At 38.5% G+C, this 17,013-nt stretch overlaps 1 protein-coding gene across 1 annotated transcript in view; it reads left to right on the forward strand.

Moving 5' to 3' along the window:
- HSD17B12 (hydroxysteroid 17-beta dehydrogenase 12) overlaps window positions 1-17,013 on the forward strand; it is a 167,848-nt gene that overhangs the window by 52,971 nt on the left and 97,864 nt on the right. Inside the window, exons 2-3 of the mRNA XM_007082068.3 lie at window positions 5,245-5,291; window positions 8,371-8,446. Coding sequence (XP_007082130.1) covers window positions 5,245-5,291; window positions 8,371-8,446 — 123 coding nt within the window. The remainder of the gene's footprint in view (window positions 1-5,244; window positions 5,292-8,370; window positions 8,447-17,013) is intronic.

Consider the following 17,013-nt stretch of genomic DNA (forward strand, 5'->3'; position numbering starts at 1 on the left):
TATTCATTTTTGAGAGACAGAGGCAAATGGGGGAGGGGCAGAGAGAGAGAGGGAATTTGAAGCAGGCTCCAGGCTCCAAGTTGTCAGCACAGCTCCCGATGTGGGGCTTGAACATATGAACCATGAGATCATGACCCGAGCTGAAGTCGACACTTAACTGACTGAGCCACCCATGTGCACCTGATTAATAAGAATTGTAGAAAGAGAAGTGGTGTAGAAAGAGAAGTGGTGAAGAAATTATCCAAGAATTAATGGAAGAGAATTGCCAGAATTGAAGATCATGGATTTTAAGGCCCACTAGTATCTAGCACCAATGAATGGAAAAAAAACCACTGAAAGATACATTATCATGACAGAGTGTTAAAGATTAAATGATAATTCTAAAAGCTCCATGACAAAAAAGCTGGTACTTACAAATGATCTGAACTCAGAATAGTGAAACACATATTAAACATTATTGGTGCTGGAAGACAGTGGAGAATTGTCTTCAATATTTTTGTTAAAAATTATTTCCTGCTAAGAATTTTATACCCAGTTGAACTATTATGTGTGAAGTTAGAATATATAGACTTAAAAAAAAAAGATACAATCAGAAAGTTTCTCCTAAACTGTCAAAAAACTGTCTCTTAAATTGTCACATGAAGAAACATGACAACTAAATAGGATATTCTGGATGGCATTGTGGAACAGAAGGACATTCAGTAACAAGAATATCTGAAAAAGATACAGGCTTTTGTTAATAATATAGCCCCCCTTCTTTTATGTATATATGTATGTATGTATTTTTTTTTTTAACGTTTATTTATTTTTGAGACAGAGAGAGACAGAGCATGAACGGGGGAGGGGCAGAGAGAGAGGGAGACACAGAATCGGAAGCAGGCTCCAGGCTCTGAGCCATCAGCCCAGAGCCCGATGCGGGGCTCGAACTCATGGATTGTGAGATCGTGACCTGAGCTGAAGTCGGAGGCTTAACCGACTGAGCCACCCAGGCGCCCCTGTATGTATGTATTTTGAAAGAGACAGATTGTGAGTAGGGGAGGGACAGAGAGAAAGGGAGAATCTGATGCAGGCTCTGCTGTGCATAGAACCCAACTCAGGGCTCGAATCCACAAACCATGAGATCATGACCCGAGCTGAAGTCAAGAGTCAGAAGCTTAACCAACTGAGCCACACAGGCACCCTGTCCCCCCTCTTATTTGAGATTTTGCTCTTCACTGTTTCAATTACCTGCGTCAACTGTGGTCTGGAAGCAGGTGATCCTCCGCCTGCCATATTGTCAGAAGGTCAGTAGTAGCTTGACACTATGTCCTAATGCCTACATCGTTCACCTCACTTCATCACGTGGACCTTTTATCATCTCACATATCACAAGAAGAAGGGTGGGTACAGTACAATAAGGTATTGTGAAAGAGAGAACACATTGGTATCACTGTTATTATGGTATGTTAGAATTGTTCTATTTTATTGTTAAGTTTTTAATCTCTTACTATGCCCAATTCGTAAGTTGAACTTTATCATAGGTATGTATTTATAGGAAAAACCATAGTGTATATAGGATGTGGTATTATCCACAGTTTCAGGCATCACTGGGAGTCTTGGAATGTATCCCTGGTGGAAAAGCTGGGACTACTGTAATGTACCAGTATTCATTGATGAATTGTGACAAATATAAGATGTTAGGAATAGGAGAAACTGACTTGGAGTATAGGGATCACCCTGTATTATCTTCACTTTTTTTTTGGTAAGTCTAAAATAAAAAAATTATTTACAAAAATGTTTACAAAAATGTGTCTTCATGTATCCATTGTTGGAAAGCTTCTGGTGGGCGTGCTTCCTAATGAGAGACTAGAACCAGGTCTAGAAAACAAGAGCTTCAACATAGGAGAGAGAGGCCAAGGGAATTCTCATGGTTAGGTTCTAGAATAGTAGCTGTGCAGCAGAGTAGCCATTCCAAGGAGGAGCAGGATAAAAGCTGGAGGGCTCAAGGGAAGTAATCTCTAAGGGGAAAAAAAAGAATGGAACACATTCATGGGATTGATTGTGTGGAAAATTGTATCGAGAGACTGTTAGAAAATGGGGGCAATTTTAAAAAGAAAACTATGGAAATGGAAGAAAAAGGCAATTTTAATTACAGGAAAAGAAAAATGTTGACCAAGAAGGGAAAGGTAATTATACTATACTATTTGCTTCAGTAGTGAATATTATATTTATCTAACCACAGTAATTGTTGTATAATAAAGAATATGAAAAGCCTTCATCCCTGGTTTCTGCTGGGGAGAATCTAAATCCTTGGAATTTCCTGAATGATAGGATTGTCTTTGTTATTCACAATTGGCCCTGATACTTTATGCCAATGAGATGACTCATGGTAGGACCTAGACAGCTTCAAGATGGGGGCTGGTCATGCCAGAAAGACCAACCATTGATTAGAAGATTGGGGATTTGAGTCATTTGATGATATCAGCTCAACCTTCCAACCTCTGGGGAGGGAAGGGGGGTTGGAGGTTGAGTTCAGTGACATGGTCCATGATTCGGTCAACCATGCCTTTGTAATGAAATCCAGTAAAAACTCTGGACACTGAAGTTTGATGTAGCTTCCTAACTGGTGAACGCATTGATGTGCTGTGAGGGTAAAATGCCCTGATTCAGGCAAGGCATGGAAGCTCTACATTCAGGACCCTCCTAGACCTCACCCCATGTGGCTGTGCATTTGGTTGGTTCTGATTTGTATCCTTTATTTAAAAACTGTAATTACAAGTTGTGAAGTTGTCCTGAGTTCTGTGACTTGTTTAGTGAATTACTGAACCTGAGGAGTTGTGGGAACCCTTAATTTTATAGTCAGTTAGTTAGAGTATGGATGCCTGTTGGGATGTCTAAACTTGTGGCTGATGCCTAAAGTGTGGACAGCTTTGCTAGGGCCCATGTCCTCTGATTTATGTCAGAATTGAGGTGCATTATTATAATAATGTGCACACTGACTGTTGACAGAACCTTGTGATATAACTTCATTAGAAGGAGGGGGAAAACAAAGGGGAATGGGAGTTCTCATCAACTGTAATAAGTAATATAAAAATTAATGGATCAGGAGATAACAGTGTGAGCACAGGATTTAGAACAAGGATGATAGCATAAGGAAAACCAACTGAAACGATGAAAATGGTTACTTCTGGAGCTGGAGCAGAATGGGGTGCTATGATGCAGAAGGGTGGGGTGAGGTACTGCTGTTTTTCACTTTAAACCTTTTGTAACTATTTTTTTTTTTCAAACCAAGTTCATGTATTGCTTCAATCTACATACAGTTATGTAAGAAAGAAGAGGCTTGACTGCAGGCTCAGTAGTTCATCAGGAAACACTCGGACATTGATTGAAATGTGTGTGCATGGGGGTGCATTGGGGGGTACACTCAGGAATAACCTCTGTACGGAAGCACCAGAAGCAGAATAGGACAGGCAGATGTGCAACTGTGACGCAAGTGTAGCAGAGGTCACAGCTGATCCCATGGGAATTTCTGAACCTTGCGTAGCCCTTCAGAGATGCCTAAGTGAAGTAAAGGAGTCAGACCTTTGTCCCCAAGTGTGGACCAGTCATTAGACATACCGCCCAGGGGAGGGACTATAACCTTGGGCAAGGCAGCTCTCTTTGTCTGAGGACAGTTCTTGGTTGGTGCTCAGCAGATAACACTCCTAGTGGGAGGTTGACTGAGAACCTTTGTGCTGGAAGGGGGGTATGTGGTTGGTGCTCTAACAGTATCTACTATAAACTCCAAAACCAGAGACTCTGGAAAAGGAAGACTTGATATCCATTAGGCAAATTTTATAATCTCTAGTCCTTCCAATATTCTGGGCTTTCCAGGACTTTTAAAGTATGATAGGGGCAGCTGGGTGGCTCAGTTGGTTAAGGGTCCGACTTCGGCTCAGGTCATGATCTCATGGTTTGTGAGTTCGAGCCCTGCATCAGGCTTTCTGCTGTCAGCACAGAGCCTGCTTCAGATCCTCTGTCCCCCTCTCTCACTGCCCCTCCCCCCCAAATAAATAAACATTAAAAAAGAGTAAAGTATGATAGATATGCCGGTTTAGGTAAGTGTGGGGTTGGCAATTTAAAAGCACACATACACTTGTGCACGCACACACACATGCGCTCCTCTGGATGCTCCTTGGATCCTCTGTCTCCCTGTCTCTCTGCCCCTCCCCTCCCCATTCTCTCCCTCTTTCTCAAAATAAATAAACATTAAAATAAATAGACAAACATACAAAAAAAAAAAGAAAAGAAAACCAATTGAAGCGCATCCCTAACACTTTGGAGTAGATGGCAATGCTCTGAATTTGTAACAAACATCATTGCAGTATTTCAGAGAGAAGATACCATGATTAAGAGAAATATACTTTCCCATAGAAGAAATCAAATTTTTGGTTGCCCATAATTTTGAAAAATTGAGTTTATTAAGGTGTAACAGGGATAGTAAGTATGTGCTTAAGTATACATTTTTAAAGTGAATTTTTACACACTCAGGTACCCAAATCAAAATATAGGATATATCCTCCACCCTAGAGGTCCCTTCATGCCCATTTCTTGTCATCTATCCGCTTACCCAGATGTGACCAATATTCTGACTTTCGTCATCACAGATTAGTTTTACCTTTTTTTTTTAAACCTTAATAAATGGAATCACAGCAGTTTGTATACTTTTCTGTCAGACTTTTTTCACTTAACATAATATGTGGGAGGTTTGTGCATGTTTTGTGTAAATCAATAGTTCTTTTTTATTGCTATTTAGTATTCCATTATATGAACATACCTCAATTTACTTCCTTACTCTCTTGTAGATCAGTAGTTGGGTATGTTTACCTGTTATGCATAAATAAAGAGATCACGGGCATTCTTTTGGCAGACACGAAGCATTCATACCTCTTGGGAATTGCTAGGTCATAGGGTAGGCACATGTTTAGTTCTGGACATAATGCCAAATATTTTTTTTCTCAGAATGATTGTATCCGTTTCCAGTGCCACCAACAATATGTGAAAGTTCCAGTTGCTGCACAACCATGTCAATACTTGGTATTGCAGTCTTTCAAATTTTAGCCATTGTGGTGAGTATTCAGTCTTAAATTTGAACCACTGGTGTGGCTGCATCTTTTACACCAAAGTATTACACAGGTCTTCTTGTGTGTGAGTAACTGATGGGTCCTCACGATGATTGGTTCTTCGTTGTACTTCTTCACCTAAACTGTTTTTTTCTTTTCTCAGTTGTCACAGGTAGTACTGATGGAATTGGGAAGTCATATGCAGAAGAGGTAGGTAATTTTCAAGACCTTTCTTTTTGGCTTAAAAATATAAGAACAAATATGGGATGGTCTCTTATAGTAGTTTTGATGTTTGAAGTTAAAAACAAATATAATGTTGCATAGAACAATACGTATACTTTGTAATCAGAAACACCATGTTTGCTTAAGCAAAGACAGTTTTAAAATAAATTTTTGTGCAAAAGTGAGTATAAAACTTTCTATCCCAGTATGTTGGAAAAAATGTAGTGTAATTTTTATTTTATATTGCGTGATTATGGACGGTCCTTAGTTTTATTTGTTTATTTTTAAAAAAATGTTTATTCATTAATTTTGAGAGAAAAAGAGCATTGGGGAGGGCAGAGGGAGAGGGAGAGAGAGAGAATCCCAAGCAGGCTCTGCCTTGTGAGTGCAGAGCCGGGTGCGGGGCTCGAACTCACAAACTGTGGCATCGCGACCTGAGCTGAAATCAAGAGTCAGTCGCTTAACTGACTGAGCCCCCCGGGGGGCCCTGGGCAGTCCTTAGTTTTAAAGTCAGTTGTTTTGAACTATTTTCCAATAGGTGGATTTACTATTATAGAGTAGTTTTATTTCTAGGCTAGTCCATGGCATCATTTTTTTTTTTTTTTAAGTTTATTCATTTTGAGAGGCAGAGCATTAGCAGGGGAGTGTCAGAGAGAGAGAGGGAGAGGGAGACACAGAATCCAAAGCAGGCTCCAGGCTCCAAGCTGTCAGCACAGAGCCCAACGTGGGGCTCAAACTCATGAACTGAGAAATCATGACCTGAGCCGAAGTCTGATGCTCAACCGACTGAGCCACCCAGGTGCCCCCATGGCATCATTTTTTAATAAGGACTGTAATTGACAGAAAGATACTGACAGATATAGGCCAAGAGTTCTCAAGTTCTCTTGAATGTCATGAAAGGATAGGGACCATAATAGTATGAGGACGACTGTACAAAGCAGGAGCGTTGATAGTACTCTTTTAAGACAAGCTTCCCTGCCTTCTAGTTCCACTAAGGCACCCAAAGCTAATGATATGGCCCAGTTGTGATGACGATCCTGGCAGATCCACTGGATTTCTCATTTGTCATTCCCAAAGAGGTTTTTTTTTTTTTCTTCCAATCTCCTTTTGTTGTCCCAGGTTTTTATTTCAAGTGTCAAAACTCCAGGAAGGTTGCAAGAAGAATATAACAAATACCCTATACTTTTCACCTGCATTCACCAGTTATTAACATTTTGTCACATTTAGCTTTCATTTACTATTATGGATATTTTTAAGTTAATATTGTTTGCCAGGACCATTTGTGAGTTGCAGACCTCCTAACAACTCACCCTTAAAGATTTCAGCATGCATCTTCTAAGAACTAGGAATGTTCAACCTTATAACCATGGTGCAATGGTCACACACAGGAAGTTTAACTTGATATGCTATTATATAAAACCTATATATGCAAGTTTCCCAAATTGTTTCAGTATTGGTCTTTATAGCTCATTTTATTTATTTATTCATTTGTTTAAGTACTCTCTACACCCAATGTGGGGCTTGAACTCATGACCCCAAGACCAAGAGTTAACATGCTCTTACAATTGAACCAGCCAGGTTTATAGCTCTTTTTGGTTTCAAGATTCAGTTAAGGATCATACATTGCATTCAGGTGTCATGTCTTTTGACTAGAAGAGTTTCCTAGCTTTAAAAAAAAAATTTTTTTTATAACAATGGCATTTTTGAAAAATACAGGCCAGTTGTTTTGCAGATTTCTCAGTTTGTCTGATGTTTCCTCATGATTAGCTCAGGTTAGACATTTTTTAGCAGGAATGCTACCCAGATGATGTTTTATCTTTTTGAGTTCATTTTATCAGGAGGTACAAGAACTCTCTTGTCCCATTATTATGTTAAGATAAATCATTTATTAAGATGCTGTCTACCACCATTCTCTGTTATGAAGGTACTTTTTCCCCTTTGTAATTAATATAGGATCTGTGGGATGATACTTTGAGACTGTATGAAAAAAATACCCGTTTCCCAACAGTCTTTTGTCCAGTGGATTTAACATCCATTGACAGTTTTTTCCTAAGTTAGTTATTACCATGGTTTTGAAAAAATTGGTAATTTTTGTAATATCTTTCCTTCTACATTTACTAGATGCTTCTTTTCTATAATTAAGAGCTCTTATTTGTCTTTCCTCCTTTGTTAATTTTTTTTAATTGTAAGCATGGACTCAGGTTCTTTAGTGGTTTTATAGCAGATTAATTTAGCAAATTATTATTAACCTTTGTTATTTTAATAAAAAATGTTTTTCCATATTTTCTCATTTGCAAAACTGCTCACTACTCAATAAAAACTGACTTTAGGATTCAAGACTGGAATATTAGTTTACTAACTTACTTTTAGTTTAAATATCTGATTTATTGCTCATTTATATACGGTTTGGAATAGTTCACTAAAACGTTTCGTATGTATCAGTGTATTTTTCCTCTGCTTGTCTATTTAGAAACCACATTCCTATAAATCCTACTCATTCTATATAGCACTTACATAGTTCTGTGTATACACATAGAAGGTGTTTTCAGGAAATACTTTATTTTGTCCAATCAACTACCTCAGTTTACCTTTGTTGTCCACAAAACATCATGCCTAAATAAAATTTTAAGAATTTCTTCTAGTTTTAGGAATTTATAATATTTTAACTGTAGTTTTCTTTGCCAGTCTTCCAATCTTTATGTATCCAGTCCAAAACAAAATCTTTTTTAAAGCTAGCTTTTAAATTATAGAAGTAATAGATATTTATGATTTTAAAAAACTAAAGCAGTGTAGGTAGGTGCAAAATGAAAAGTAAAAGTCTTACTCCTTCTGAGATCCTTTGACATTTATATACTTGCTTAATCTAGAAAGATAACCCTGTGGGGAATCCTTTTGTAGTGTCTTCATTTGGTTTGTCCATTCATTACAACTTAGGTTTATTGGTTTTTTAGTTAGGTATATCATATTATCAGGTTTTCTTAAAATGAGAATATATCTGATTTCTGTCTTTTAATGAAATATACAGGTGATTCAACTCTTCAGTGTTTTTTTTTTTTTATTGTTTCAGTTAGCAAAACATGGAATGAAGATTGTCCTTATCAGCAGATCACAAGATAAACTGAACCAAGTGTCCAGTGAAATAAGTAAGTTTCTCCTTACACCCTCTCCTGCTTTCATGTTTACAAAAGGAATACAGTAATCTAAGTTGAATGTTTTCATGTAGGTATCTAGCACTGACATTTATTTATAGCTCAGAAAGCTTTTTTCTTATGTTGTTGAAGGGATGTTTTAAAATGGGGTCATCAGTTTTTTTCAAATTCATATGGGACTGTTAAAATTTCCTTAAAACGTGTTTTACTGACTCAATTAGTTGCTGTTAGGAATCAGAATCTCTGAGTATTTTATCATGTTCTACTTAAATACCTGAATTCCTTTTCTGTTGCTTTATTTCAGTATTCTTGTGCTTTTTTTTTTTTTTTTTTTACTCTTTGACATTGTTATCTCTAATGTATATCATATATAATTGAAGAAAAATATAAAAGGCAGCCTATCTACATATGGGAAGGAATCTTTGGAGCTTTCTTCTTAGCCAGCTATGCTTAAGACCTGAATTACCATATAGCAAAGATTCTGAACTGACGTTTAATTAACCAAGCAGGTGGATTAAGCCGTACTGTCCGTTTCCTTGGGAGAACATACTGACTGGTGTTCCCAGTGTGCTGTTTGTAGCCCATAGGCTTCTCAGTGTGATGCTGGTGCACTTTTACCCCCACAAGTCAAATTATTTGCTTTAAGAGTCAGCTGAGTTTGTCCACAAACTATGCAGAATACATTTATTATTTAATGTTCTGCAAACTGATGCAATATTTGTATTAAAAAGGGGAGTTGTTTCTACGAAAACTAATTTGAATGCTGTGAAAAATAGTGAGAAAAGAGAGTTCTTTCCAAAATTGCCTGTCAAATTAGCAGTGAACAAGACAAATGCAAAATAATGGCAGAAAATGATAAAAAGTAAGAAATTTGCTCTCCGATTGTTTCATATGTGTTGAAATTTTTGCTGCACTTTAAAGGAACTGAAAACTGCAGTCATAAATGATGCATTACCGGCATGGGTTCTGCAGGAAAGACTGGAATACCAGTCAGCAGATCTCAGTTCAGATGTAAGGCAGGGGTCCTACACAGAGAATGGGTGAATGAATTATATTTATACACAGTTTAAATGAAATAAAATGGTTACATGTATATTTATCATTCTCTAGGATTCCTGCTTTAACTAACTTCTGTGAGTAGCCAACTAACAAACTGGTCCAGTTCTTTCAGATGAGAGAGGCATTCTGCTGTATTTTTTTTTTTTCAGCTTTATTGAGATAATTGACGTATAACATTGTGTGTAAGTGTGTTAAATCTTTTTTTTTTTTTTAATTTTTGTTTGTTTGTTTTAAACCCTGCTGGGAACACAGATCTTTACATCTTTGGCATCTAAGAATTTTAACTTGGAAGGTTTGAACTATGTAAACACAACCCTGAAGGTCCAAGGCATACAGTATTTTGCAGTTTTGCTAAGGTGTGAATTCGAAGTAAGCCATGATACTAATGAGCCAGAGGCAGTTAATTTAGATAGTAGTTGAACTTAACATATTGCCTAGATCTTAATACTGTTTCTCTCTTAGTTACTTGTGATCGTGTATATACTTAACTCTTGTAGTGATAAAAATGTGTTTGTGCATGTGTGTGGGTAAAATTGGCTGCTAATGAAAGCATCTAGTGGATGCTGGAAGTAAAGGTTCATAGGTGGAAAATAGAACCTTTGATTAAAGGGAATGTTGAATTTTGAAATGCTGTGATCTGAATGAATCCATCATCTACTTGAAACAAGTAAAAGCTACCTCATGACAGTCTTTTAGAAAGTGCTTCAACCTGTACAAGAATTGCTCAATGAGTCAGAAGTATACTTTAATGATATTTGGGAATTTATCAACTTGTGATATGAGGTGACATGTGACTGAGGTCAGAGATGTGGTTCTGGATAAAGACAGGATCCTGTTCAAACATTCTCATGAAGGGACAGATGGTGACACACTGAATTGACCTTTATTATGTTTTTCTAGGCATCATATAAGTTAATGAAAGCGGTGGTATCAGCAGACCAGGTCGTCCGTTCTAAGCTGAAGAAATACAAAGAGGAGATTATAGATGCCCGTGCTAGTTTTTAACTCACATGTAAATCTTCTCTTTGGGAGGATAGTGTTTTTGTGAACGTATCTATTCCATGAGAAAGGAGGACCAGAATTTAATGTGGACAAAGACCAACTATTTATGCCTTCAGCACATCCTTATTGAATGCCAATGCACCAGGTACTGTGCTAGGCAGTCAGCATAGAGTGGTGAACATGATAGAGACAGCCCTGCTTTCATGGAACTTATGTGCTAGAGGGGGAGACAGAGGAAAACAAAAATAGGTAAAAAAGTGAATAAACCAAAACAAACCAGACAAATAAATTAAATACTTGGAGTTTGTAATAGTGCCATAGAAGAAACCAAGGGGAGAAAATGGAGAGGTTCTTACCTTTGTAGCAACGTGGTGAATTCTGTGACTGATGGGGTGTTAAAGGGCCAGACTAATAACCTTTTGCCCATATAATGGCACTTCAGTTATGAAGCTGGAGCCTTAGTGAACTAAGAGAATCCTAAGCCTAAGAGAATCCACTGGGCCCTCTTACAGAGTATCATGGTGGATGGGTTGTATGTGCAAGTTGCACATGATAAATCCACTCCAACATACCTGTTTTCTTAAGCCATTGGGTTTCTGCCTCGGCATCATGACGGGGCAGTTGCAGCTTCCCAGTCTTACTAAATGGAGGGCTGTCATGGGTCCAAGTTTCAATCAGCCAGCAAAATTAACTCTTAGAGCCCCTTCTAGTTGTACATGATAACCATTAAATCTCTGGTAAGTGATTTGTTTTTTAAAAAATATCCCAATCTGGCATTATATTAGGTTTTCCTTGATCTAACACTCTTAGAATCATTCTCACACAGATTTCCTAGGTATCTACCAACACAAATTAGCCAACTTTTGCAATTATTTTTGTGTATAAGTTATTACTTTATGGACCAGACTTTATACTTACTCCCCAAAGAATGCTGTGAGTTTACCCTGTTATGAGTAACAGTAGAGATCTTGATCGTGAGGAGAAGAGGAATTCTTCTGCAAGGAAACTGCCCTTAGAGTTATCGTGAGGTAAGCGCAGGTTCTTCAACCCAGGGGAAAGGTAATCTCTTCAGACACAGGAGAGCAGGCTATTTCTATTTCCACTGGCAAGGGAGGCTCAGAATAGCTTGGGGGTTCAAGATCCTTGGCTTCAGCTGAGTTCACCCAGATAATCCCCATCCCAAGTCTTGCTCAGTGCTTTCACTTTCATGCATGAGACATGGTGAGTCTGTGGAGGTCAGCTTACATTGTAATTGTGCAACTGGCACAGTTAAATCTGATGTGAGCAAGGTGAGCTCTGTGGCTGTAAGACATCAAGGTTTTTATTCGGGCTGCCATTGAAGTTCTCTGGTTCTCTGTTCATAAATGGGAGCTGAACGTTTAAAGACCCAAGCTTGTCATTTTCTTTCAGTGAGTGCTTCAGTGCATTCAGAAACCATGCCATACCACAATCTTTGTACTCATTTCTGCCCAACTCAAATGTGACAGCCCCTTGGTCCCTTAAGGCATTTCTTCAGCGGATACTTTGTTATAATCCGTAGCCAGCATTAATTTGATTAATGGTGATGTGGCATTTTGGATCAAATCAAACCAATACCAGAGTCCTTTGAAGTCTGTTTTTGGGGATCCCACTCCTGATACCATTTCTGCATCTGTCTGACTTCAATCAGGAAACCTAAGTCAAGCAAGTTAGTTTAACTAGGCTAACTTGTCTCGTCTAGTCCAACTCTTACATTCACTCCAGGAGGTTAAACTCATCCTCTTTCCCTATGTGATTGAAAGAAGAAAAGAGGAAAGGAGGAGATTGAAAAAGAAACCACGTACCAATTGAGAAAAATTAGGGACCTCTTCTGGGCTCCTATCACCTTCTGACTCTCCACTGTTGTTATGTAAACTTGGGGATTCTGTTTCTTTTTTATTTTTTTTTTTAATTTTTTTTTTTTTTTAATGTTTATATTTGAGACAGACAGAGACAGAGCATGAACAGGGGAGGGGCAGAGAGAGGGGGAGACACAGAATCTGAAACAGGCTCTGGACTCTGAGCCATCAGCACAGAGCCCGACGCGGGGCTCGAACTCACGGACCATGAGATCATGACCTGAGCTGAAGTCGGACGCTCAACTGACTGAGCCACCCAGGCGCCCCTCTGTTTCTTTTTTTAAAAAAAATTATTTTTTTAAATATTTATTTATTTTTGATAGAGAGAGACAGAGCACAAGTGGGGGAGGGGCAGAGAGAGAAGGAGACAAAGAATCTGAAGCAGGCTCCACGCTCCAAGCTGTCAGCACAGAGCACGATGTGGGGCCTGAACTCACAAACCGCGAGGTTGTGACCTGAGCCGAAGTTGGATGCTCAACCGACTGAGCCACCCCGGCGCCCCTGGGATCCTGTTTCTTTAGAAGCAATTCCTTATGAGTGTGGAGGACAGCCTACGTATCAGAGTTGTTCAGAAAAAATTTTCAAAGGGTTATATATAATTTAGTAGGGAACTAAATGTTTTGCCAACAATGGGTAAATGCTTTCTCAGGATCTACTGCTTAGATGAAATTACACTTCTTTGTAAGGATACCTGTCACCCGTTGAATTAATACAGGCTGAGAGTCAACACATATATAATAAGCTTATTTTGTTATCTTTGTTGGCCAGGATTATTAACATATTCAGTATTTTTGTCAAGTTTGATTTGTCCAAGAAAAAAAACTCCTAATTTTTGAGCTCTGAGGTAATTTTTATTTGCAGTAAAACACAATGCAAAGAAGACTAGCTTTCAGAACAACCTAGTGGCTCACAGAATAAAGAGATGGTGATATTTACAGTTCCTATTCTTATGTGGCAGTTGGTAATTCTGATTGTGTACAGTTTAATCAGCTTCAGGTTTTAAAAACCACACATCTCTGTTTTTGATTAAAAAAAAACAGATACGGTGTTTCTCTTTTTTTTTGTTAACTTATGTCAGGGTGCAAAGCTTTGGGATTGCCATGTAATTCCATGATCTCTTGAAATGTAAACCTTTTAGAAATGTAAATCTTAATGGTCTGTAGTCACAGAGGAAGGAATAGGGTAAGGAAAAAAAAAATACATCAGTTTCACTTTTTCGTATCTTACCTATGATCAAATCTGTATAGTTAAGTGTGGATTTCACCAAATGTTTGTTTCACAATTTCTTGATGTACTAGCAGTACTATTAATATGATGCTTTGTTATATTTAGCTTATTTCATTTTTGTAGGGACAAGGTATTAGTTAACCTTTTTAACTTTCATGTTTAATTAAACCAAAATCACATGATGTTAAGATCAGAGAGTTAATCTTAGCACATAGCCCCTAGTCATATATATTTTTCTGTCACTTCTATAGTACCAGAAATATTTTTATTGCCCTTACAGTTCACAAAATCTAAGCCAAGGAACCATTAGGAACCCAAAAGCAGCCTGTTTGCCTGCATTGGTTTTTGCCTGTGGTACCTATGATTGTGGAGGTACCCTACTACTCCAAGATCCCCAAATTCGTCAGCGTTTGCAGAAAGTGACATTCTTTACTACCCATAACACTGAGATTCCACAAGCCATCGAGCAGGTACCAGGATAGTTGCTTTGAAGCATTGTTTCTGCATATTGGAGTGTAATTATTGTTCTTACTAGTGAGCTTGTCATGCCTAATTAAATGAGATTTACCGTTAAATGAAACATTTCTGGCATGGTCATGGTTACAAATTTGTCTCATCTAATTATATCCTTGCAGGAAGAAGGATAGATTCTTTTTTTTTTTTTTTTTTTTTTAAGTTTATTTATTTTGAGATCAGAAAGAGTTCATGCACATGCTAGCATTGAGGGAGGGAGGGGCAGACAGAGAAGGAGAGAGAGAGAATCCCAAGCAGGCTCCGTGCTGCCACTGCAAAGCCAGATGCTGGGCTTGAATTCAAGAACCTCGAGATCATGACCTGAGCTGAAACCAAGAGTCAGACACGTAACTGACTGAGCTACCCAGGCGTCCCAGAAGGATAGATTCTTACTGAGCCTATGCAAATAATTACATTGCCGTATAAGGTGAAACAACTCGGTAAAGACACGTATACTCTCTGACCATTGTTCTGATTAGTTTTGCAGGCAGGGCCAATTAATATGTGTTGTATCTTCTATACAATTTCCATCTTTAAATTTACCTAACAGGGGCGCCTGGGTGGCGCAGTCGGTTAAGCGTCCGACTTCAGCCAGGTCACGATCTCACGGTCCGTGAGTTCGAGCCCCGCGTCAGGCTCTGGGCTGATGGCTCAGAGCCTGGAGCCTGTTTCCGATTCTGTGTCTCCCTCTCTCTCTGCCCCTCCCCCGTTCATGCTCTGTCTCTCTCTGTCCCAAAAATAAAAAAAAAAAAAAAACGAAAAAAAAAAATTTACCTAACAATTACATAGTTTATGTTCCAGTTGCTATGGCTGCATAACAACTACCTCAAACTTATCAATGTGAAATAATAACCATTTTAAGGTGCTCAAAAATTCTGCTGATCGGTTTTACCAGGACTTGGGGGACATATTCTTTTGCTTCTCATGGCATTACTGAGTTCCCTAAGTGATACTCAGCTAGTGGAGAGGCTGGTCCAAAAGATTTAAGATGGCTTCTCTCACAAGGCTGGGGCCGTGATAGGGAATGACTGGAAAGCCGGATTCAGCTGGGACTGTTGACTGAAGTGCCTTTGCATAGCCTCTCTAGCATGGCCAGATCAGGGGAGTTGGACTCCCCACAGGGAAACTATCATCCCTCAGTGAATGTGCCAAGACAATGAGGCAGAAGCTGATATCTTTTTGTGACCTGCTCTCAGAATTCATACAGCATTACTTTTTTTGCCATATTCTATTGGTCAAAGCAGACAGGAGCCTGCCCAGATTCAAGGTGAGAGGAATAGACTCCACCTCTTGAGGGAAGAGAGACAAGGTAATGTTGGAAAAGAACGTGTGGGAAGGGAGATATTTTTGGAAAATAAAATCTGGATCTGGAAAATACAATCTGCTACAGTTTATGAACTATAGGAAGGCTTTTCAGAGAATATTTTTCCTGATTTCTGAGGGATCAGTAGGAGCAGCATACCATTCCAAGAGTTGAATACCATCAACATATCATTCAAGCCATTCATTTCATTCCCGTTTGCCCAAGGACAGCCAGTCACAAAAGAGGGGTAATGAAAAATGAAGAAAGAAAGCTATTTTCTCAAAACCACTATTTCATTCAGCTGCAAAATTAATTCTTGTTCTGTTGGACCTTGGGCCAAAAGCATGCTTGTATCTGATTTTCAAATAAAAGAGTTCTGTAGGTACTGACTCGGTTTCCTGGTATAATCTGTTCCATAGTCTGAGCTTGGTGGCAGTGTCAGGTTACACTGGGAAGGAAGTCCGACACAGGAGTTGATTTTTTTTTTTTTTTTTACGGCATCAGTGACAGTCAGGTGCACTCAAAAGGCCTCTGCTGAGACTATTATTCTTTGGATGTTCCTTCCTAAAGACTGTATTTTCTGACCTCCAGCTACTGGGCCTCTAGCTTTTTGCAAACTTGAAGGAAGCGTAGGAACCACCTGTTAATAGGACTGATGGTCTCTGGTTCATTTATTACAGTAATTAACAGCAACAGAATAGAATACTATTCTGGTATAATATAGAGGTAATTGATGATTTAGTCCACGCTTTTCCTTAAGGCAGGATCCTAATGATGGACACTAAAGGCATCGATAAATCTCCAGGGACTTCTATAAAGTATGTTTTAAAATTGCCACCAATTAGCAAGAATATTTTATACTTAGAAACATAATCTTGGGACTCTTGGGTGGCTCAGTTGAATCTGTTTTCAGCTCAGATCATGATCTCATGGCTAGTTTGAGCCCTGTGTTGGGCTCTGTGCTGAGAACTCAGAGCATGGAGTCTACTTAAGATTCTGTGTCTCCCTCTCTGTCTCTCTCTCTCTATGCCCTTCCCCTACTCACTCCATCTCTCTGTCTCTCAAAAATAAATAAAAGCATTAAAAAATAAAAAAATAAAAGAAACATAATCTTAGGTATCACTTTGTTCATAGTTGTGTGGCCAGTCTGTATACACAGGATCATGAATATGATTCTGTCTATCCTGGCAAGTACACATGTTGAATAATATTCATTTTTAGTCACATCTGGGCTCTGCCCATGTTTTGGGCTTGATAAACAGGGCAGCTCTCATAAGACAGCTGAGCTAATTAAAGATAGGAAGAATTTACTTTTTTTCCCAATACCCTCTCTGCTCAGTAGTGCTACCTAGTGACTATCTGGGAAATACCAATGATAGTTTTGGTATATAAAATATACCTTATGTCTTAATCAGTTTTACTATGTTTCATTTTGTGGCCCAAATTTATGAAGGTAGTAGCATAAAGAGTTGCCAGCAGACTAGAGATTATAGCAGAATATAAGTATAGGTCATAGGTGTCCAAGATAAGAAATGATTAGAGTCTTGGTTTAGAGTGACAGGAATTAAAATAAAACATAG

Source organism: Panthera tigris, chromosome D1 (assembly GCF_018350195.1).
Source record: "Panthera tigris isolate Pti1 chromosome D1, P.tigris_Pti1_mat1.1, whole genome shotgun sequence".
NCBI classification, from domain to species: Eukaryota; Metazoa; Chordata; class Mammalia; order Carnivora; family Felidae; genus Panthera; species Panthera tigris.